Raw genomic sequence first — 24,450 nt, forward strand, 5'->3', positions numbered from 1 at the left:
CTCAGGTCATGTTGGATGTATAATGATGTTCAATATGCGTAGTGAAAGTTAGTTGTGAGCATGCTTCCCAGTGTTTAAAAAATCAGGTATTAATATTAATAATAACGATGAATGCAGAATTGCCTATTAATGATAATAATGAATTGTCTATTCTGAGGCTGCTTTTTTATTGCCTGAAGTAAATAATGGAGCTTTTATTGTTTTAGGTTCAGATATTATGGTTAGGAGTATGTATGAATTGAGAACCATTGGTGCTCAATGGTCAGGAATAATAGAATGAGTATTATTTGAGACCATGGGAGCTGTAGTAAGGAAGCAGGTGAGATGTTCAAAAGTGCAAAATTAGCTTACCCCTGCATATGCTTTTAGAATTAACCTTGGTGTTCCTTTCTGTGTTACTAGTATGTGTGGTTAAAAAGCGATCTTTCGTCTTTTTCCATGGATAATTTTGATTGCAGTGAAAATGTTTTTAGTTTACTGAGTAGAATATTTTTACTTTGGCAGTGTTTTTGAAATTTGGGATTTTTTAGGGAAAGCAGATGCTTTTTGTGTCAAAACCAAGGTTCACCTGACAAGCAGTTTATGATAAACTAAATTTTTAACAGGACCTGAAGTGTTACAATATTTGCCTTCTGTTTTCCATACAGATAATGTAGCTAGTAGTTGTTGCTGAAGGTATTTCAAATTAAAAACACCATGTTTGTTGTTAATGAGAGCAATTATTTTAACATTTATTTTTTAATTCCTGGAGAATATTTGATTTCAGGTTTCAAAGCTTTGCAAGAAACTTGAATCCAATTCTGGAATTCAAAACTGCTATAACCTGACTTGTAGATGGTACATCAATATATCGGACTGAGATGGTGCAAAGCTCGTTTGAGAGAGCTCACTTGCAAATGCGAAACCTTTTGGTTTGACTAATCCTTGTGGAATTAGCATGTCCTGAAGTTAGAAATTAATCTCTATGACCATGCGTGCTATCAGTATATCAAAGATGGAATGTATTATAAAGGGCATGTTCTTTCAAGAAAACATGAGGTACGTTATTTTTTCCACAGTTCTTGAGACAACAGAGTTGTATAACCTGGACATACTTCTGTACCTCATGTCAAACCAGCAAATTTGCTGGGGAATTTTGATAGGAATTTGATACAAAGGCCAAATCACACAATAAAGACATATGCTTGCCTGGTAGGAGAATTTGGACAGGATTTAACCAATGTTCATCCTGTATTTCACCAAAAAGGTTAGACTTCTTATACGTTACCTGCAATGGGTGTGTCAAAATTGCACGGTTAATGAAATAACTGAGTAACGTGAGCTGAATTCCAAATAGACCTCATTTTTACTTAAAACTTAGTGGGCCTCAGCACTTGTCATAGTTAACCACAATCCTGGCTTCAATGTGCACTTACTAAGTCAAACTTTAGGCATTCATGTGTCTATTTTAGTCCTTGCCATTGCTCACAGTGGACTTTGTATTCCTTGCACTATCACCAGGTTCTCATACTTTTCTCAGGCAGGGAATTAAGAGAGAAAACACTTTCGTGTACACCATGAAAATGTCTGCAATAGCAAGAACATTCAGACTTGGGCTATATCTAAGGGGCTAAACAAAGGACATTTTAAACTCATTACCTTTTCAAAGAAGTAATTAAAATAGAAGTTGTTTTGATGTGAAAATAAAAGATTGTTTTTATACGTGACTGTGTATTTGCCTGACCCTTTCATCTTTGTTTATAGCTTTAGACAATATGTGATGAGTGTAGCTGTGGGTACAAGAGGAAATCTGAGAAGAAATGAGAGAAAATACAAAAAGAAGGCTGAGAAACAATGGAAGGGTAATATCCTAGAGAATGCTGGAACTGCGTGTCACAAAGTCTTTTGCTTGCAATTCTGCTATATACATGGCAAGGGTGCTGGGGTGTCTGCAGACAGGTAGCTATAAAAGGATGGATGAAGATACTGCCAGCTTATTGCAATGGGTGGAGCTCTATACATGCCCAGTTTCAACAAGGTGGGCACAGCTATAAAATTGGAGTGTGGAATAAAGGTACTAGGGGAATTTGAAGAATGTACTTGAAGCTGGTCTTAAAGCCTGCCTGTGTCCCAGTGAAAGTTGTGAGAGCTTTTTGAAGAACTTTGCCTGTAAACTGAAAAGGGGTGAATAAGTAGTTTATGCATTTATTGCAAGAAAGAGGGGTATGCATCAGTAGCAATTCCGGCTAGGGTGTGAATCCTAGACATAATATACCACAATAGTCCATCATGACCTATGATTTTCTTTTAAAAACAACCAATATGTTACATCTATTGTACATCTATTACAACTTGAATTCCTTTCACGAGCACAAATGAGACTTCAAAATGAACCTTTTTTTAATTATCTAACTGGGTGTAGACTGGAAACATGCTGACCTGGATGCCTTCTCTCACAGAATTCATTGCATTGTTCTAGGTGTTACAGTCAGCCACAGAAGCTCCAGGCTAGCACTGGAGCTTTGTTGAAAGGTCCTTTGTTGAAAATGAGAAGTTTTCAATAGAATAGGTGTTTTCTGTTTTCTTTTGAAATCACTGAAAAAATTTTCCTCTGAATTTCAGAAGATCAAAATTCACATCAGACTGCAGGCATGATTAATGTGTCATTTTTATGAATTATTTTTTATAAATCTGAAAGGCTCTTTTGCTAAATGGTGGCAAAATCAAGCTGAAATATCCGTCTGAAACAGCCTATAGCAAGGAGAGAATTCTTTTTACGAAGCTGTGTACATTATTCATCAGTGTTCAGGATGGGAATCTTTTCAATCAATAAGGCAGAAAGCAACTATGAACAAAAGGATATTGTCTTTCCCAAGACCTAATTAAAAAAGATGCACTTTTAAAAAAAATTCTATTTTTTTGTGAAATAACATCCTAACCTTGTGTTTAGAAAAGAATGTGAAACTGCTCCCATTATTGCAGCAAGTTCAGTAGCACCTGTCAGGTATGTATTTTAAATATATTTGGTCTAACTTAAGGTCTGGTATTTTTGAAAGACACTTGATTGGCTTAGAAGTGTTATAAAGGGAGTTGACTGTACAAACAGCTATAACTTTAACCTCTCATAATAGTGGAATACCAGTTTACCCACAATGTGTGAATTGCTACATTTTGGAGAAGATACTCTGACAAGAAAATACTTTATTCTAAAACGCGATGAGTAATCAAATATTTGGCACGTCTTTTTAAGGAGGAGTCAAAGGAATTTGGTGGTGGTGTGGGGTTTTTGTTTTGTTTCGTTTTTTACGGAACTAAGGTGGCTGAGAGAGGACTCGGTGAAATACTTCATGTCCAGAGAAGGCTAAAAGGGAATGTGTTTTCTTCTTCTCTCTTGATACAGGAGAAAGGAGCTTTATGTATGTGTATATTGAGGGCAGGAATAGAGTATTCCAGTGTTGCCTTAGACAGAGTTCAAGTAGTTTCTTCTGAGGCCTCTGGTACGGGCTGCTGGTACTCGAGACATGCTAGTGGACTAGATGGAAAGTAAGAACAATGCAAAGTGACAATTAATAGTAGATTCAGTGCAGCTATAACTTAAATTCAATGGGCTGCTTGTTCAGTCAACTAAACAAGAGCTTTGTTGATGTATTTTTAGTCTTTTAAATCATTTAGACATACAGTTGTAGGAAACCTTTAGAGTCCTCAAACAGCTGTTTCTCTAATCCTTCAAAAAGTAAATTCATAAACAAATCTCCAGATCACGTTCTTGCTTAACTCTTTCTCACTTATTCTTTCCAGTTTAATATTGTTTTGGAAAACAGGAGAAAAACAATATGTATAGTCTGCTTTGTAGTATTTTCCAGTCTCTAAAACAGTCACACCTTTGTCAAAGAAAAAGAAAATTAAGCCCAATACCCGTAAGTACCTTTTTTTGTAAGAACCTGATTTAATTAATGACGCTGAAGTCTAATGCCATGGGCTGATCAGATCGACTTCTGAGTCATGTGTCTTGAATTTTATGCTGCTAAGATTTGGCCAAATGTTTGAGCCTCCAAAAATAACTTGTACCAATTATATTTTTTGTTTCATAGCCCAGTCCCTCGTGTTTAAGATCATGTGGAAGTTAAATCACAGAGGGAGAAAGAGGACAATATAAGAGTATGGTAAGCAGCCAGCTATAGAGCATGGTAAACTAAATTCCGAATAATATTACTTCCTGTTTTCATGTTACTTTTCTCTTTTCTTTGTCTTTTAAATTTTATCCTTACTTGACTTTGGATAGAGCCTTCTTCTGTGTTCGACTAATCCTGCAGTGTACTGCTAGCTTCAGATTACACATGAATGACATTATCCGTGGGTATTTTTCCAGAGCATGCTCTCAGGTCTTGAGTGACCTGTTCTGGTTTCTCACTGATTGGTTTAAAAAAGAAAAACACTTGGTGTTTCTTGTTCTCTAGCGTAAAAGTGACATAGTGGAGTGATTTCCTTATGAGAACTGGAATCATAACACTCCTGCTTCTTCTGGGACTCAAACTTCATAGCTGAGGATCACTTACACCTTGTAATTGTAGTGTTTGCTGTCATGTCTGCATTGCATCAATATCCACAAAACACTCAATTCCTGGAGTTCTCTGCCAATCATTCTGAGTTCAGCCTGAAATCTGAGCGTAATATTTTTTAGTAGAAGATTGCCCCAAATTATTTCTCATCATCAGGAAAGAATATCTCTAGAATGGCAGAGGCACATTTTTGTGCACAAAAGTGCTGCTTATTTGTTCCTTAGCTTGCTTGAGCCTTCTTTGCTCTTTGACAGAGGAGCAGACATTCCCTTTGGATAGGGTAATCAGCAGCAGAAACAATGCAAGCCACGTTTTTCACAAGCCAGAAAAATAAAGGTCTTTGTTCTGGTCAGGCACAATGATTGAATAGACATTATGTCCAGTATCTGTATGAGCTATGTCTTTGAAACTGTAACGGGCACTTCACGAGGAGAGGTAACTAATAAAGTTCCTTGTTTATTGATAGAAAAAAGTGACATTTTCTTGTGTCTTTAACAATGACTTAGCTCTAGAGATTGCCTGAATGTGAATTGGTACAGACAAAAGTTCAGCCTGTCACAAGATGATTAAGTTGTCAGTTTCTTACTACTGAAGATTCACATAGAAATGAAGTCTGGATCAAACGATATGAGAGAAAAAATGGTGATTCTTAAAGCTCATTGACCGTCATAAAGAAATTAGAAGAATGGTCATGAAAATTCTTTTAAGGGTTGATCAGCCAAAAATGATGCCAAAAAAAGGAATAATGGTTAAACAATTGCTCCTTTTTTTATAAAAGACTGGAAAGGCCCAGAATCAGCAGATAGACATTTGGAAAGGCGCTCAGTACAGGCAGAACACATAAATGATAGTTTGGTGGCTGGGACATGAAACAAGAATTTTTAGTATAACTATTTATGTGCAAGTCTGCCTTGGAAGAGAGTATTGAATTGGCAACCTGATCAAACACAGATTCTAAACAAGCAAAAAGGCTGTGGTGAAGGGGAATGCATGAGTAGCAAAGAAGAAATTCCTACAGGAAACACAGAAGTAAGATGAAGTAAAGAATAGAAACACCCTGCTAAAGAGTACTCAGTTCCCTGAGTGGAAAGACCTCATTCACCAATCTTTTGGCTTACAAAATCACAGGCAAGAACTGCAAGGAGGAAGAATATTGAGAATTCACCAGTTCCAATAAATGGATCCAGGAAAGATCCTCAGCAGAGTTAGAGAAATCTGCTCAAGGGGACAAAAGACTGTATTCTTGTACCGGATTTGTTCATTATATTTAATATTAATTCGGGAGTTGAGATAACTGCTTTGTAACAAGACTTATGGAAGGGGAAACTCTAGACTTAGGCTGAAGAAAAGAAAAAGATTGGCTTTCTGAGTCTGATGAGGCTACATAGGCAAGGAGCCATGTGACTGACACCTTTCCCCTCAAAGGAATCTAACTGAACTGTAAAAATGAGATGGGCCACATGTTAAGTGGGAAAAGCTGGGACAGTATTTGATGTCAGCTGCCAGCTAGAAAGATAGCTAGAGTGAACTTGGACAGAACTGCCTGAATGATTTTCAGTCTTACTGAGAGGAATACTGAAACAGAAGAGAGAAATAAACTATGAAGATGATGAACTTTTGTAGGATCTGTTATAGTCAAAACATATCCTTGCATATTTTTCTGATCCTTCGCAGTTATAGGAAGCTCTGGGCAGAATGAATTGAAAAAACTTTAACTATAGGAAGCCCATTACAGTACAAATAACTTGTGATTCATCAAAAGGGCAGGGGGACAGGCCTGGAGGAAGTTGAAGTCAAATGTCACCACCTAAAAATATGTCTGAAATGATGAGGTTTCTTCCTCTGATGAATATTTGGAGTAAATTCCACAAAAGGCCATGCTCTTTATGAACTGTGTGATGCCGACCTTGCGTGGGCTGGGGATAAAACATAGGAACGGGTTCTGAAAAGATGCTCTAAATAACTTACTGACCACATCCTGGGAACTGGCTTTTGATGATGTTTCTAAGCCCACAGCCATTTCAGCAAATGCCAGTAGCTCAAGACTTAGTGGAGTGGTACTCCAGTTACAGTGAGATGAATCCTGTCACGCGTTGTTTCAGGCAGCTTTCAGACGCCAAGAACAAGTGTGCACAAATAGCGAGAGTGTCTGGTGAGAGGTTGGGCCATGGGAGAGATTCAGAAGATGCTTCCACATCTTGATAATTGCAGCAATGACAGGTAGATCGTAAGCCATTTGCGGTATTGATAAAATAGTAATAGCCAGACAAAGTGCCCGTTACTAATGTGTTTCAAACCTATCTCAAAAATATATTATACCAGGAAAGCCTCTAAGGATGACTGACTGTGTATTAAGGAGACCATAGACGACTGAGATTTTCAGCCTGTGAAGACGCAACTGAATGGCCTCCTTTCATCACTGTACACACCTGGTGTGTATAAGTAACCACTGATGACCACAGACAAACAAAAACTGTCCATGGTTTTTTCAGTTGGCCTCAGCAGCCGTCAGGGACCTGTGTTCTGCCTGGCGCCTTTGTGCAAGAGGGGGGAGCTCTTTGTTTACGTGCAGCAGTTTCGCAGCAGTTCCACCATCCTCAAAGGTCAGCAGTTTACGAGAACCAGCCCTGCCAGCTGCCCTAAAGTTGCCACTCACAGAGCTTAACATATCCACTGCCTAAGTAATGAGGCTGCAGAAAGGTAAAGTGACTGCCATTTACAATGTAGCATACCATTTCCTTCTTTGGTGTTGGCTGACTACTTTTTCTAGTTCTGTGGAAATGCTGCTTCTCAGTAACTCTGCAATTCAGCTGGTCACAGAAAAGCAATTGCTTTGGCTTCGGCACTCCGTTCTCAAGAGTATTACTTCAAGCACTAACCACTTTGCCTGAGCACTGATTGCCAAGAGCTTTGCTGCATCAAAAAGGCTTAGTTTTTTTCTTCTAAGCTATGAGTAGTGACCACATTATTTCTAGGAATAGTCCAGTTGGTTAGTCAGGAGAAATCCTGAAAACTTTGAAGGTAAATTTTCATCGTAAATTGATCTATACTAAATACGCCAAGCTAAGATATGGCAGTCTTTTCCTGTCTGTACATTTGTCTGAATTAAACAAAATGCTTAATCTGATGGGTCCTGGTAAAAACAGAGTGATGTGACATATGAATGTTGTCATTTATTCATCATGGGTGCAGCTATAGCAGGAGTTCTCAACAGCCGTGCAGCAGTACAGGCAAACCATTCAGCCTTAAATACTTATAATGCTTTCCTCTTTTGAATTGCTCCGCACTTAACAGATTATTCTTCCTCAACTTATGACAAAAGAGTTAGTAGTAGCTGAATACTTGAGCCACAGAACACTATGACTTGAAGAATTTTTAATAACTGATAATTTCTGAAGGTATAATTGCTTTGTTGTGTAGTAGTGAACAGGTGTCTGTTATTGGCAGTAGAGGAAAAGGAAAGTTGATGTCAATTATTAGTTAACGTTTGCTGCTGGAACCTCTCGTAGACTTAAGATTGAGAAAAGAAATGTCCATTTTATGTGCTCATGCAATGGCAACTTGTGTTTGGGACAGATGTAAAAGTGCATAGCACGAAAACCATATCCCGAAGCCTTAATCAGATTGTCCTCTTATTTTGCCTTTACTTTTACTAATATTTTCTAAAATATTAGAAATATTTTTCAATATTTCTCTTATTTCCAAGTATCAGGCCCAAGTTAAATTATACAAGTTTAAAAAATACTGAAGTAGCCCCTGGAGAGCATACGATAGAGATATTCTCTTACCCAAGGACCTAATCTCTTTTGATTTCTGTCGGAGAAAAAAGAAATGTATTTATTTAGAGCTGTGTTGATGGTTAAGGCAAGAATCTGTCCCTTCCATAAAATAGGCCCAGTCCAATGTTTTTAATGCAGTCAATGGCAGTTTGATATTGACTTCAGTGAGCTCAGGATCAGTTTCTCCTTCACGTCTGGAAGCAAAGAGCTGTCACTCTGGGTATTTAATCCTGGAACGTGAAGATGAGCCTGTGATCCAGCAACATTCAAGGAGAGTCCCCGCCCTTGGTCCACATGTTTTGCAGCAATGAGCGGCTATGAACATTGCGAATGTATGCAGGAATGAGTGTCTGTCTGTGACTTCTATGCCAACATACACAAGGTAGGTCCTTCTATAAGTCTATCTAGAGATACATAGATGATATTAGACTTTTCATGTTTGGCCCAGATATTTTAGCTATTTAGGTTTTTTCTTATGACACGTTCTGCCTTGCCTGTCAGCCCAGTTCTAAATAAGGCAGTCAAATGCAAACGTGCAAATGGAGAGGTTTCTTTAGCATTGGGAAACACATGCAAACTCTCAGAATAGATTTCCCGTGCCCCTCTCCCCTTACTAGGGTCTTGTTTCATTTTGGAAAACTGGGCACCTATGGCTAATTTTCAAAGCACTGCCCAAGGGGTACACCAAACACCACGGGCATTGCTGAGAAGGATTTGGGTGGGTACTCCCTTTTACAATTTTGTCCTAATGCCCAGTTGACCTTAACTGTAATAGGATTGCAATATTATACAGAGTAGCCCTGAAGTACTCTAGTTTTTAATAAAGATGTTATAGTAGGTTGGGGTAGATCTTATAGAGGGTGATTTTGGATTAGCTACTGTGTTCGTTATTATGTGGTTTTAGTTTGGTGAAGTCACTTGTGAAGTGATTTGAGAGCGTGAAGCATTTTTTTATGTAGTGTATAAGGCAGTGAGTCTCAGAAATGCTCTCTTATTACTTTAAGCTAGCTGATGTATTCCTACTGATGTTGTATGCTAGTTCTAGTAAAGTCACGGAAGGCTTCTGTGTATTTTATCTCATACCACTAATAGGAATTTTTTTATAATAAACTCAGTTTGCACTTTGAGAAATAAAAGTTTCTACAGTATAGTGTAATGATTTTTGGTAGAAATGAAGTATAAAGATTAACACATCTCCTTTGAAGGAAGTGTATTTTTACTGTGCTTTTCTGTATAGAAGTAAACATATTGCATTCTGAGAGTGGTAAATAATATTTAAAAGTTTTCAGTGCTTTGCAACACCACTTGGCAAGAATATTGTTTTTTTTTATTTCTGATGCAACTAATGTACAAACCCAAATTAATTTTCTCTTCTTCCTTCTATTTTGTGGCCTAATTTGTTCTCTCTATGTGATCTTAGCAGTAATAAATTAACAATTACTTTGCAATTTTGAATACTAACTTACATTCAAGGATCTCAGTGCACTTTATAACAGCTGTAAAATTAAGTAACCCTCCTTCATGCAAAAGGGAAGTATTGGTTCCTTTTATTATAAAAAGGTGAATAGTGAGGTGCACAGATCTTGCACAGTATGCCAAGATCGCGCAGGAAGCCTGTGGCGGGGATGTAGATGGAATGAAGGAATCTTTTAATACACTGTGCATATGCTTATAGCAGCCCCAGAATTTGTCTGTGCATCCATAGACATTTTAATTTACAAAGTCTAACTGTGCCTGATTTCACTGTTGCTTTTCCTGGTTTGCAGGTTGACAGCCTAGCGTAAGGCAAAGGCTGTGCCAACCAATACATACTGGCAACTATAAAGGAGGTAGCTATATATTTCAGGAATCTGTTCGTTCACTCTTCAGCTAGGCAGACATTGCTCGTTGCCGTGCAGCCCAGTAGACATTTTGTAAGAATGTATGTGGCTGCTAATGACCACTTTGCTTGCTGTTTGTTTGTTGGTTATGCAATCACTAGTACGCTGCTCTGTTACAAAATGATTTTCCTTGGTCCTTAGTGCTTAACCCAATGCTTAGTACTTGCTTGATCAGTCCCTGAGACCAAGCCTTTGTTAGGTTGTTTCATTTTCTTCAAAACCACTGTGGGAATAATACTATTTCTGACTCCTGCAGGTAATCTCAGGGGATTCCTGTAGCGCAGTAGTGTTTTACAGGGCTCCAGAGGCAAAGGGACTACTGCAAAGAACTGTTTCTCCCCTTTCTGAAATCACCACTGTCACTTGAGTCTGAACTGGAGCCTCCGTATTCACACTCCCACCAGAAATAGAGGATCTGTCTGAAGCTTTGGAGTATGCAGAACCATTATCTAAAAGTTAAATATAATGTGGTCTATTGCTTATACTTAGTATGCCTGCCTTTTCCCCTGCTGCTCTTCTCTCCTTGTCCCTGTCTAGATGGAGAATTGTCAGCTGTGGCCTCAAGCAGGGTGTGTTTGGTAGCTGCAGGATTTGGATGCCAGGTTCTGGGATATCATTCTCACAGTGGCATTTGGGTCTGCGATAGGCTCTGGCATTGCACTGCCTGCAGCTGCGAGGCTCTCTCTGAGGTGGTGTCGGGTCAAACTGCCTCCTCCATGGCAGAGTCCCTTGCTGATCACTTGCCACTTTCTGTATCAACTGTACCTGATACGGTATAAGAAATCCACGTGCAGGACTCTTATGGCCACTGTGGGTAGGGTCTGACAACCATATATTGTTTTGCTTTAGATCTGTACTGCGCCTGTAAAATTCTCCCACACAGTAAATGCCATCACATCAAAAACTTGCGCTTCCAGTGCAAGCTTACTTTCAGCAGGCTCTAGGCAAATTCTTCAGGAGATTCTCAATGCTCAAAAATATTTATTAATTGGGACATATTTGCTTCTGGAAGTCTCTTGAATCTATTCTATGAATTGTAGTGAAATGAACATTCCCAGCAGTTAGCAATGTATTTTATTACACCTGCTCCTGGTTGCCCACCAATTCACTGCCGAATCCCTCTGGCACCAGCTGCATGGCCGCATATAGGAAAATGCTAAATTTCCACGAAGAGAACGTGGCTTGCAGCGTGCTCAGGAAGTCATCGTCTCCTTCAGAGCCTTTGAGTCTGGCAGCAACTGGGAGCATCCTGCAGTCTGCTTGCAGGAGCTCAGTACCAGGCACTGACAGCATCTCCGGTAATTCCAGTCTTTCGAGTTCATCTCAGGTGCTTTTGCTGTGGAAAGCTGACTATAACAATGCCTGTTTATACTTCTACTTCTGTTTATTGTCCATCTTGTTTGATTCTGCCTTTGAGATGTGATACACAGATGTAAGCTTATGCAGGTGTGTGTTTGTGTAGGCATGCCAAACTGGTGTAATATATGCACCAGGTGAAATGGGGTTAATCTGACAAAGTGAATTGGTAAATGGAGTGATTCTGTTCCACGTCACCAGCGAGGCAGCTGTAAAACAAAAACATAAAATGTCCCCTGGTGTTTATTTTCTGAAGAGCATCATGATCACAAGAAGAATGAACCATCTGAAAAGGTCTGTAATGCGGAGACAAAAGTTGACTGAAAAATTCATTTTAATTGTTCATCTTCCCAGCCCAGAACTCATGGGATAAAAAGAGTAGTAAAAGTAGCAATACCTGTGATAGATGGACTCCAAATAAGAATCTGTGGACTGATATTTGAAATCCTGATCTCTTACTGGTATCAGTGGAAATGGTGAGTGCTCAGCAACTCTGTCAATCAGTGAAATCAGATTTCAGCCAGTGCCTTTGTTCTGAGAGATCTGTTAGAGTGGCTGTTTTAGTACGTGCACTAGAAATCATTCTGCTGTGGGTGAAACAGAGCTATCCCTGGGATGGAAACAAGCAAAAAACCATGGGGAGGATACATTTTTTGACCCTGATAGTGAAGTAATGCCATACCTGTTACTAAGATTCTGCCTTAAATGTTCTCACGTAGCAAGCTGCGTAGACCTTAGTCACGGTAACAAATTACTTGCTTTATCTTCAGTTTTATCTCCACTTCAGAGAGCCAAATGACTGTTTCAACATGCTATTTTAACTACTCCTTTCTGTCTGCTAACATAGAGGCCTAATGTAATCATCTAACATTGATAAATGTCATAAGTCAGTAGTGTGCTATGTGGCTTCCCCAGAATGTTTCGCTCTTGTTCTGACTGTCTGGATACGAGAGAGAGCATATTTAACTTTCTGGATCCTTCTGTGGATTCCAGTGTGGTCTAGCTGTACAGCAACTGGTGCAAGGTGCCTGTCAAAATGTTAAACATAAAACTGCTTTAAAAAGAAAATATTGGTTATAATTAACAGTATGGTTTTAACATGGATTTTTTTTGGTCTTTTTCTTTTCCTTAAAATCATATTGCAGTAGGAAAAATTGTAACCTTAGCAGAAAAGACATGGGACTCAAACTACCAAAAAAAATTCAGTGGGTATTTGTTTTAATTGCTGCTGTGAAACAAATTGAGACAACTGGAAAGAGATTACCTACAATAGCACTTGGTTTTCATAAAGCTTTCATGATTTAAAGCCCCGCTCTTCAATTAATTTTACTAATAAATTAAATTACAACATCCTGCCAGCCAAAAATCATCTCCAAATTGTTGAAGAGAACAATGAGTGACATGCTTGAGGACAAAACCAGAATGGCCGTCATACCTCGGGAGGAGATTTCAGGCATTCCTAAGATCTGGAATATGCCACTCTCTCATGCTGTGCCTCCCCCTGCTCTGTCTGACAGGCAATTTAACATCACATAGTGTCCCTTTTGTCAGGATTATACACGATGCAGGCTCAACCTGCTGAAATGACATTAGCAGTACTGAATCAAGCACTGTCATGTCAGAGAAAGCATGGTGATCAGAGTCAGCCATCCCCACGCTGATCCTGAGATCAAGCTTCAGTAAGTAGGTGTTAGGCATGGCTTACAAAAATGTGTATTTTTCCCGAAGGCTATCAGAAATCCCCAATGTCATCGTAAAAGTTGCTTGTGTCAATCGGCTACTGCTCTGGTGGCAATACCTTTTCTGACAGAATGAGACGTAGATGAGCATGTTGACCCAGGGGCTGGCAGATTCCCTGGAGCCATCGGGGAGGATCTGGAAGCTGTTTTGTGGGACCTGAGTGTTCCTCACTGCTCTGTGCTATTTGTACTAGAGGTAGCCACTACACATTTCCTACACTCTTGCATTTAATCATTAACCTGTGTTGGTGGTAATTGGGATTGTGATTACTACAAAATATAATTTTAAGCAGATTAGAATATGCCTAAAACCAGAATCAAACTTTCGGAGGCTGACAGGAAAAGAAGTCGAAGAGCTGACAAGCTAATGTAGTGTGCAGTAAGCAAGAATAAAAACCAATGTATGATTTAAACAGTGTGCTAATTAATACAATATAGATATTGAAAGCCCTGGAAAACTAAGGGAGAGCTCTGCTTCCTTCACAGAAACAGCCTTCTAGAAACAGCCAGAGCATACTGTCCTTGAACTATCAGCAGCTCTTTGCCAAGGTAGGCGAGCAGACCCTCTCCATTTGAATCCCTAGCTGGTCTTTACCAACTTTGGCAAAGAAAACCTTCCAAAGCTAGCCGAGATAGCGGGAAGTTCAAAAGAAAGGAATAAATTGTTTATTTGTTGTTAGTTCATCAGTCTCTTGAGTCAGCAGGTCAAATTAAACTAAGTCAGTTCTTTGCATTTGACGTACTGGAACAAATAATTTTAAGATCATTTGGACTGATTCTGTGGTGAGCCCTACAACTGAGACTACTGTGCTATTTTAGTTTAATTTATCGTATGAGTGCTAGACTAAAGTAAATTGCCGTACTTAATACCTGTAGGTGACAATAGTTTGCTTTGAAGAAACATGTTTGAACAACTTCTTAAATGCTAAATGACTTTAGGAGTGAAGGAATTATTGTGTGCCATATGCTGAACCACTTGGTGAAAAACGGTATGTTTGAAAAGTTTAGGTACAGCCTGATGCATTTTATACTTTACTGAGAACTTTCTGGTTTGGTCTAAGGGGAGGTGATCGGTTCTATCCACTTTCAAGTAACTTATTCACATCCTTAGGCCTAGATCATATCGTATCATATTGTGGGTCTGGGGGTTAGTTCTGGTCTGAGCTGTATTTGGTTTTTGAGGGTAAAAAAAGAGTAATCCCACTATTAAGAGATTTTTCTTTCTGGTTTTAAACCATTCCTATACTTCTAGGATGGTAAAATTAACGACTTTATTAATCGCTCCTTACCTGACTGCAGTGAAGGGATCTCTTCTTCCAGAAAAGTTCATTGTAATATTGGTGTGTCAGACAGTTCTGTCTTCACTTTTACTTCAGAGAAAAAAGAGAAGTTCTGGGACATGCCTTTGACTGTGTTTTGAGTAAAGGCAAAAAGGGGGGGGGGAAGGAGGAGGGAGGGAAGATTGAGGAAGATGTTCAGAAAAGACAATGTGTGTAAATGGGAGACTAAAAGAATGTGAGTAAGGCAGAAATTGCTTCTGGCTTTTAATAGGAAAGGGAGAGCTTATTCATTTTGTCTCCTTCAGTGAGTTTGTCTGAGTCTGCCCTGGAAGAGGTCAGAGCTGTGCTGGGACGGCCACCCTCACGGTCTAGCAAACACTCTGCTGGTGGTTGCTCACAAAGAAGTGACACATTCCTTTTGAGCTGTTTAGGTTGCATGCTCCTGGCTTGAACACTGAAGAAAATCGTGTCAGGAGGAACTGACGGCTGCAGAATTAGTAAAAGAGGTTCACTTGGAACGTACCACAATTCCTGGGCAGGATCCTGTAATCCTAGATGGGATGGCATTATACTGTGCTTTCACATTGGTTGCCCTTTTGTATTCCAGGAGACTATTTGGAGAAGCAAATGCTGTTTGGCATGAGTTTGGCTCTGCATAATTTACATTACTGTTATTGTATTTTATAGCATGCAGAATAGAGACTCAGTTCTGAGCAGAGTATATGGAAATGTGGCTGCCATTTGTCAGTCAGGATTCAATTAGTTGCATTAGCTGTAGTAGTGAAGATTGAGCAAGCAGAATGTGCTTACACACAGGCAGAAACATCAAGAAACAGTTGCTTTTAATGGAGAGTGGCCCAATTTATAATCAGGTTTCATGCTGCTTGTTTTCTGACAGTGCAAGTCTGGACTCTTATCGATTCAGACGAATACGGGGCGGGGGGGAAATTCCCAGAGACGGAACTTGTACAGCTGTAGGTTACCGTCTGATGCTGCTGCTGTATCCATCTGTTGTATTAGTATTTATTCTATCACAACACTGCAGAAATTAAAAAAAAAAAAAAAAAAAAAAAAAGAGTTACTGTGTGAACATTTGCCTCACAGTAGTTAGCTCAACAAAGCCTGGCACAGTCAACCATTTAAACACCTGCTTAAATCTCAGCACATTCAAAATTCAGCAAATCACTTACGCTCATGCTCTGTGCTGGTCTGGGCCAAAGGACTGGGAAAAAGGAGATTTTTTTCAATACTGGAAGAATTATGAGCTTGATGCGCCTGGAATTTCTCTAGTTTATATACCTCAGCAAAACAGGTGTAAAAGAGCACTGCAACACAACAGTAGCCTCTTACAGCACTGATGTATGCATATAAATGACTGCAACATGTGTGAGAGATGCAGACTCAGAACACGTTGCCTCGGCCTCTGACAGCAGGTATTTTCCTGGAAGTGCAGAAGGGCCAAATTCAGACCTGAGAGAAATGGTTGCAACTTCTTTGAAATCAGAGTTACAAACACATACCCTAGATCTGAACTTGACTTTAAGCCAATTTGTATTTCCAGTTGAAATACAGCGGAGAAACCAGAGGGACTTTTTTTTTCCCCTTTTTGCATGAAATATTTTGATGACAAAGTTTGTTTCTGGTGGTAAAACACATGATAATATTAAAATGAATGCAAGTAATCATGATTGAACAGGCATGGTATAAACCTGCCTACAATCTCTGAGAAATAAAACTTAGCTGGCATGCTGCAGGTACTTCTCAAGCAGGAGGGGCTGCTTTTCTAAATAGACTGTATTTATTATGGGTGGCTGGGTATCTGCATTCTGGCTCAGTTCCCTGTAGTAAAGAACTGACCACATTACTATTTGCAAACACAGGGTTCACTCAAGTGGTACTAAAAAGAGAAGAGGTGGGGCAAGCAGAGCTTTAAAAAGAAAAGAGGAGTCCGTCCAAGTTTGCATGTAAAAAGCAACTGCGTTTTGGAGAAGGACGGTACCTGAAGATCTCGCTCCCTGTACTCCGCTGAGGGCTGTGGTGAACAGTTTTCCAAATTTGCTGCTTTTAAGATTTAAACAGCAGCTTTGCTTCTTGCGAGGAAATTCACAGTGATCCTTGCGAGCATTGCTTTTAAGCTGTGTTAAATTTGTGGCAAGAGTGTCAGGCATTTCATACTTGGCTTCCAAAAAAGAAAAAAAAAAAAAAGAAAGAGAGAGAGAGAAAAAAACCGACGTGTGTGGGGAAGAAATCTCCCAGGAATTTCTTCAAGGTTGTAGTCAGACACAGTAAGGGCTAAAGTGACAAGAAAAGCAAGGCAAAGATAAAACTTGGTATTGTGATAAGATGTCTGAGCGTAAAGTGGGAGATTGCAGAAACCTTTTGGGATTACACATGCTCATCTTGTCCTGGATATGACTGAATACAAGCTAGTTTTTCTCTAGTGACAGTTCCAAAAACCCTCAAGATTATGTTTCTCTTCCTTGTTGCTTTTTTGCCAGTGGTTTTTAAAATTGGTTTTGTCAGCCTCTCAGCTCTGCAGCACTGGAACTGTCCTAATGGATACAGATTAAAGACTGAAAACTCTGCTTGTATAGGTAAGTTGCTGACCATTCACAGATTAAGAAAACTGCATTTGTGTTCTTTCAATTGAGCTTTATAATTTTCAAAGAGATTTTTTTACAGATTGTTTATGTGCTGTTCTGGCAGAATTGATAAATCCTCTTCTCAATATCTTTTGCTTCTCATAATGAACAGAACTCATTTTATTTAGTTTGTTTTTCAGAAATCAGTCACTTGTCTGTCAGTTTAACTATCAGAAAGCAAGATAAACTTTTATATGATCATTAAGAGTTCTGAACTGTTCCCTAGTTACCAAAATTCCTTGCCATAGCTTTAGTGTCTCCGTATTTTCAATACATGTGCACGCACATATTTGTGCTTCTATATATGTAAAATTTGTGTATGGGTGTATTTCTGTATTTCTATATGCATATAGAAAGAGTATTTTAATGATTATGTATTAGTATATACTTAGATGTGGGCTAGATAACTTTAAAAACTATTCTTTCTATGTTTATTGGTGTATGTAGATATATCTGCTTATACTTAATAATACGTCTCATACAATATATGAATCGCAGGTGTGTTTGATACTGTAGTACTAAAGTCTGAGTGAAATATATGACACTAATATTAGTATAATCAGCTCCAGTGATTTGGAACATGTAAAATGCAGGTTCCTATTCTTTACAAAGTGTAAGACAAAGAATGACAGAACCCTTCTTGCTACCCTGCTACCTTGAAGTCCAATTATTTTTAGAAAGCCAGAGCCAATGAAGTTGTGGGCTTTGCAGTAAGGAGGTGAGGAAATGCTCTGCAAGGATTCAAGCAAACAGACCTAATACTTGGAGTTAATGCTTTTGCCTTAGATTGCTTGGGCTTCAGAGGCTCTGACTCAGTTCTTGATATGATTCCAGTGATTTAATAACAGGTGCCTCCTCTGTGCATTCTGCCAAGAAATACCGTCTTGTAAGCAGAAAAGAGAAGTATGCATGTTAAATGCTCTTGTATTGAGAGAGGAGGAGCTAGGCGTTTTTTGTGTACAAATGATAAACCTGACTCAATGTTTATCTGAGGTCCAAACACACCTAGGGTGCTTCCACACTGATGCTTGAATTCAAATGAGAAGTATACTTCTGAAATGAATTTCCATACTGCCACCTCTTACTATGTTTGTCTTGACATTGTGGAGCACTCTCAAAGTGCACAAACTGGATGCCCTTTAGGCCAAACTAAACGAGAAGGTGTTCCTGTAGGAGAGCATCTATCCTCTCCACTGTTGATGGCTATTCGGTCCATGGGACCAGACTAGACTTGGTTCTCTGTAACCTCAACCTGAAATATATGCAGTGTGTATGTCATATCCTCAGCAACTGTTGCACTTTACACAGCCTCTCCTATAGGTCCACACTATTTGCTAATATAGTATGTACCTAGCTTCCACAAGCTAATAAGGATGTACATTAGTTATGACTTCTACATCACTGGGTTGCCCAATTAAGAGCTCACGTATAACAGGAGAATGCTACTGACATGAAGGGAATTGCTTGGCTGTTCTTTAATGAGTCAAAATGTACTCTAAATATTGACATTCAAAAGGCTGCAAAGATGTATTTTTTATTTCAGTTGACGTATTTCACATATTGATGTGCATCACTCTTCCATTAATGGAGACATAACCTGCCCTGCATTATGTCTTTTCTGTTGAAAATTAGATACGTTCAGCTGCTGTATGAATGGGGGGACTCTAGGTAAAGCACCAAAACAGAATGGCCGGTAGCTCAGCAAACTCTGCAAGAAATAGTAATAGAAGTCATCTTTTGCATAAGAGCTAACGTTACTGTGACATACTCTGAGCAATTCCGTGTAACATAGAATAAACGAAAAATGAGGTGTGCTAGGGTATCTTTTTAATTAGGGAACACTGGATTACAGGGGACTAAGCAAAGGTGAAGTTTTGACATGAAATGTAAGACTGAAGGATGCTTTTTTGGAATGGATTTCCCCTGTTCATTCCTCTCTGTGCTGGATACACAAGTCATGTTCTGACCAGAAGACCGGATGTATGATATTCTAGTTCATTAATTATGTGAGATAGAGGGTGCAGTGGAAGCAAGTGGTAGGAAGCTGGAGGCAGGCTTTGAAGGTAATAGCGGGGGTAAAAGTGGTGAGTGGGAGACATGACTCATACCACTGAACTGTGAACAACGACAGCAAGCTGAACTGTGGCTTGGCGACCATTCTTCTTGAGCTGTAATAAATACACCAATTGTAAAATGTTCTTTATCGTCTGTGACTGTGGTGGCACCCTGCCAGCCACAAGGACTACCCTGAATTGAGAAGGTGTCTGCTCTCTGTTAGTGAACTGTTACAAACAACACTTACTGGAAAGTGTGTAGGCTTTTCTAGACTTGTTTTCCACACTGCCACTACAGATGAAGGTCTAGGTCGTGCTCTTCTTACATTGCTAAATAGCTCACTTCTTAATTAGTTCCTTTTATTTCTAGGGATATTCAAAGATCAAAGATCTTCTCATCCTGTGGAAGGATAATGAAATCTAACCCTAAATGTCTCACATAATTTTATACAGTTATTTTAAGAGAGATTATTTGAATCCTGACTTGGTATGCCAAGAGAGGAGAGGCCTTTCAGAGGGGTTGTATGTCCCACAACAGCAAGGTCTATAAGAGAGAAAGTATGGGAGAACAGATCATGAGGTCAGAACAAGACTAGTCTGGTGAATGAACATATCAATTTATTGGCAAGTTACGGTAGAATTGGAAGCATTTCTGCAATTTTTGACATTGCCATCTTGATTTAATGATTTATTTTAAGCTGATGTCAGGACTGGGGACTCAGTTACCCTTAAATAACTCATCTTTCTTAGACAGCGCTGAAAACATAGAACTTTCTACCTCTAAAGAAAAATGGTCTGGGCTACATAGGAGTTATTATTCCTACAAGGTAAAAACATGTTCACAGCTGGTCCTGGGAGAGCTTTGAATTCTAACATATTCGACCATGTAAGCATACATGGTACACCAGGGGATGGGCCTTATGCCTGTTGGAATCAGTTGCCTGTGACCTCCTGAAGTACCGCTTTAACAACACTATTTTTTATTCTCTCATGGTATATAGATGCTTTCCCCACTCTAGAACAAAAAGGTTCACACATGGCACTGTTTATCTGAAGAAACCCCTCGAACAGCCCCTTGCATTATCAATTTTATACTAGATATTAGTGCTTCTTAGTCTTGGGCTACCCCAGGTGAATATATTATGTTCTGGACACTGCAAGACTGGAGGCGTACTTTGGCTTCAGGGCTGACTTTGAATACTCACTTTCTAAGTTCTAAAAGTAAAGGAAGATAGTGATTTGGAAAAAAACCCAACGATATTGTAAAAAAGTTTTTGAAGAAGGCAAAACACAACCCACATTATTGAAGTTTACCTAATTGTAGGTTCTTAAATTCTGCACATCTCTACTAACTTCTGACATTAACTGATCAGACCTTGTCACTTCTTCAGGGCCAACATTCTGCACATTCCTACAGAGCTACAGCCTGCAACTGAAGGTGACAACTGCAGCTATCTAGGGCAGCTCTTTTGGTCAGATACTTCTTTCTGCGTCTCAAGCTTTCCTCCTTTCTTACTGTTCACCACTCTCTCGCCATGGAGCACTGATGATGCAGAATATTAAGTTATTCCTCTTTGTATTACATCTTTAAATTCACCTTAATTAGCTAAATCCTGGCTTCACTTTGCTCCATGCAGCCTTCTGAAGACACGCTGTTAAAACTTCTTATGTTGTATTCTGAGAAATATGAAATGCCAAAACCTTACTAATTCACAGCCATCCTTTCTTTGCAAGCATCACATAAGGAGCAGTAAGAGCGAATGAAATGGGCAATTGTGTTGCCTACCCCTGTCATGATAAACCTGTTGAGACCCCACTGTATCCCTCTGTATTTTAGAAGGGCTGCAGTCGAGGCATGCTTGTTTCCTTGTTTTCAGTAGCTTCAGTAGCTTCAGTTCCTTGTCTTCCAGCTAGCTCACTTCATATTAGACTGCCCTGGGGAAAGATGCTTGAAAATATTGTTACCAAATAGTAGTCAGGAATTCTTGAACATGGGTCTGAACCCACAGACCAATTCACGAGAAGATTCCCATTGAATTCTCTGGAAATTGGATCCAGCTGAATGTGGACAAATACTTTAGCTGTAAAAACTTAGATCAAAATAGGAAGGAGGCGAATATGTTACAAGAAATGACAGAAATGGCATCACACTTCACATGAAGCTTAACCCTGAAGAGGGCTAAGGGGCAGACTCCAGGACCAATGACTAATACTGCAAGACTCATCATTGTTTGCTCAGTGGAAAATGGCAGATACTAATTTTGTGTTCTGTTTTAAACAAAACTGACTACTTTCTAGTACCTAATTTGAAACCTGATTTTAAAGGGGGCTGGATGACAGTATTTGCTGATGACTTTCAAAGAGGGACAGACGATAGCCTCATGAAATTAATCTTTGAAAGGCAAGCCAATAACAGTATGTTGAAAGTTGCATGATCCAGGAAGCAGAGGTCCTGGATCATGCAACTTTCAACATACTGTTATCGGCTTTACATATAGAATTTATTTCAAAGACAAAACCAAAATACATATTTTTTCCATTCTAGTGCTCAAACCCTTGATATCTGAGCCCAGAAAGGTAGAAAACTAAAGATATTGTAGTCCCTTGAGATCTTTTTTTGCCATTTCTCTTCAAGATGTCTACAAGTGGTTTCTGAATTTTATTTCAATTCTAAATTTGATTCTAATTTATACTTAATTAAATCATATGATTGCTCTTGCTGTCATATCTGTGATATGATCACCTCTGTGGCTCTGGACTGAAAGAGTCCAGGAGTTGATAACACCTTATTGTATTCACATTGATTTCTTACCATAGTATTCGAGCACTTCACAGCCTCTATCCTCTCAAAAATTGTGAGTGATCAGGTTGTACTTTAAACCTCATTTAAAATTAGAGAAAGAAGATACTGAGCTGTGCCTCATCTATTTTATTGTGATCTGCTGATAGATGGAGCATCTTTTTCCATTTTGGCTATCTTCTGTTCTTGGAGATGTATGCTTTTAACAAAATAGATAAAAGGGATGGGCTGCTTTCACCCAGACGAAATTTCATGTTCAACCTCGTTGAAAGATTATGATAGTGGCTAGATATAGCTAGATTGAATTAATCCCCAGTCCATCTCCACAGGAACTAAATTTGAGTGAGGTTATTTGAGTGTGTGTATCTGCACATGTATATTTTATGTATCTAATGTATGTGTCTGGGGCCATAACGAAACTCAAGTTCTGTCTCACTGTGGTTTCTCTGTATCCCTGCCAGGCATACTAATGCTTCACCTTCTGCAATCAGAGCATTTCTCAGGACTCTCAATAAAGTAGCATATTTGTATGCAAAGTCATTGAGAGCTGCCAACATCATGATGACATGATTCATCGTTTTTGCTGATTCTCAAGGCATTTTTTCCATAAAGAAGCCTTTGAGAACTGAGCAGAACCTCATTCTTCTTTTCAGGGCTGGCTGTCAGGGCATTGCAGACAGCTTTTGTGTTCACTAAGCCGATTTCTTTCACAGGGTAAAGTTCCCACTGGGGGATGTGGTTGCCAGGACACGTTAAAACAGCTACAGCAGGATGCAACTCTGTGCTTTGCTTTGGCACTAAGAGTGCAGGTGAAGGCACTGCTAGTTACACCTGATGGATGGTTTTATGATCGAGTTCTCCTAAACCTAAAAACCAGGTTGTTTTTTTTTTTTTTTTTTTTTTTTTTTTTTACTTTAAGCAAAGAAGACAGCATGTTAAGCACAGGACCCTCTTCCATTGTTAGCGCCACAGAAGCTGAATGTCCACAGCGCTGCGGCGTGTTTTACAATAGTGTTGTGTCTGTTGGCGCTTCCTGTTTACCGCTGGAAGGGGCATTCTCTGGTGGCCCCGCCGCCTGTCACCGCTGTGCCCCTTGTCTTTTATTGGGCAGTTATTCTTCCACTATAGCCTTTCTTCAGCTGGAGCGATTGCTCTTTTTTCAGTATGTGTGGGATTTGCTTTTTTATGTGAACTTTGGTGGTGATGAAAATGGGCAGATTGATAACCCTGAAATCCTCTCTTCAAGTACAATTACTGGGGAGGCAGTGTAAATTCTTGTGGCCTGATCAATCAGCGTGCTCTTTCTTGGAGAGTCAGTTTTGTACACTGATATAAAGCTGGAAAATCCATCCTGTAAATAACAGGGCATTGTCCAGTTACCTTGGTACATAGCTCAGTAACCTGTGCTTGGTTAAGGCATGTCTGCCCAGTCTGATCTTGACTTGAGAATATCCACTGATGTTTTTCACACCTTCACAGGTTTTTTTTGGTAGCTAGCTCCCTTAGTGAATCACACTTCCTGTTAAAATGTGAATTTAACATCTAAATTTTATTTCCCTGGCTTCAATTCTCAGCCATCAGTCCTTGTTAAATCTTCCCTGCAAAAGATTATAGCGTCCTTTAGAAAATCTGGTAATTTTCCTCTGTGAAGGTATTTATATACTGTGATCAGTCCTTCTTCCAAGCTTCTTTCTGATAGTCTAAGCAGACTGAGCTCTTTAAGTGTCTCACAGAAAGGCACTTTTCCTTACCCTCAAATTGGGCTTTTTAACCGTGTTGTACACACTTTCTAATTTTTCAGGATCCTTTAAGAACCTCTATCTGAGAAATACAAACAGCATGCCAATATAGTCTGACCACTGCCATATACAGAAGTAAAATTATTTCCCCACTGTTATTCATTTCTCCTGCGTTTATATGTGTTGTGATTTAAATTTTCTTGCCCAGTAACATGCTAAGAGGTCAGCTTTCTGTCCAGTAGGACCACAAACCCTTTTCAGAGTAAGCAGTCTTCCAGATACAATCTGTAGGTCAGGCCTATCTTTCTTATTTATATTTAATGTGCTCTTTATTGTGATTGAATAATAGTTCTTTCATCAGTGTTTCACATTGCTTAGTCAAATGACCTCTGTCTTTAGCAATCTTACATCTACACAGTTGCCTTTATAACCCATAATTGTGATTTCCTCAGAGAAATAACATCATGTTTATTTAACAAGCCACTATTGTCATAAAAGTATACTGACTAATATGAATTACATTGTAGCCTTTTCAACAGTCTTGCACCTGCTTTTGTACTGGTGACTAGATCAGACTAACCCTCTGGCTTAGTCAGCCCGTTACTCCATTTGAAAACCAGTACATCAGGGACAGACACAGTGT

The 24,450-nt window shown here is 39.2% G+C and overlaps 1 protein-coding gene across 1 annotated transcript in view; it reads left to right on the forward strand.

Annotated features, from left to right (window-relative positions):
- Positions 1-17,039: 17,039 nt before the first annotated feature.
- EGF (epidermal growth factor) overlaps positions 17,040-24,450 on the forward strand; it is a 61,307-nt gene continuing 53,896 nt past the window's right edge. The window contains exon 1 of the mRNA XM_009576024.1: positions 17,040-17,166. Within this exon, the coding sequence (XP_009574319.1) occupies positions 17,040-17,166 (127 nt within the window). The remainder of the gene's footprint in view (positions 17,167-24,450) is intronic.

Source organism: Fulmarus glacialis, unplaced genomic scaffold (assembly GCF_000690835.1).
Source record: "Fulmarus glacialis isolate BGI_N327 unplaced genomic scaffold, ASM69083v1 scaffold1304, whole genome shotgun sequence".
Classification (NCBI taxonomy): domain Eukaryota; kingdom Metazoa; phylum Chordata; class Aves; order Procellariiformes; family Procellariidae; genus Fulmarus; species Fulmarus glacialis.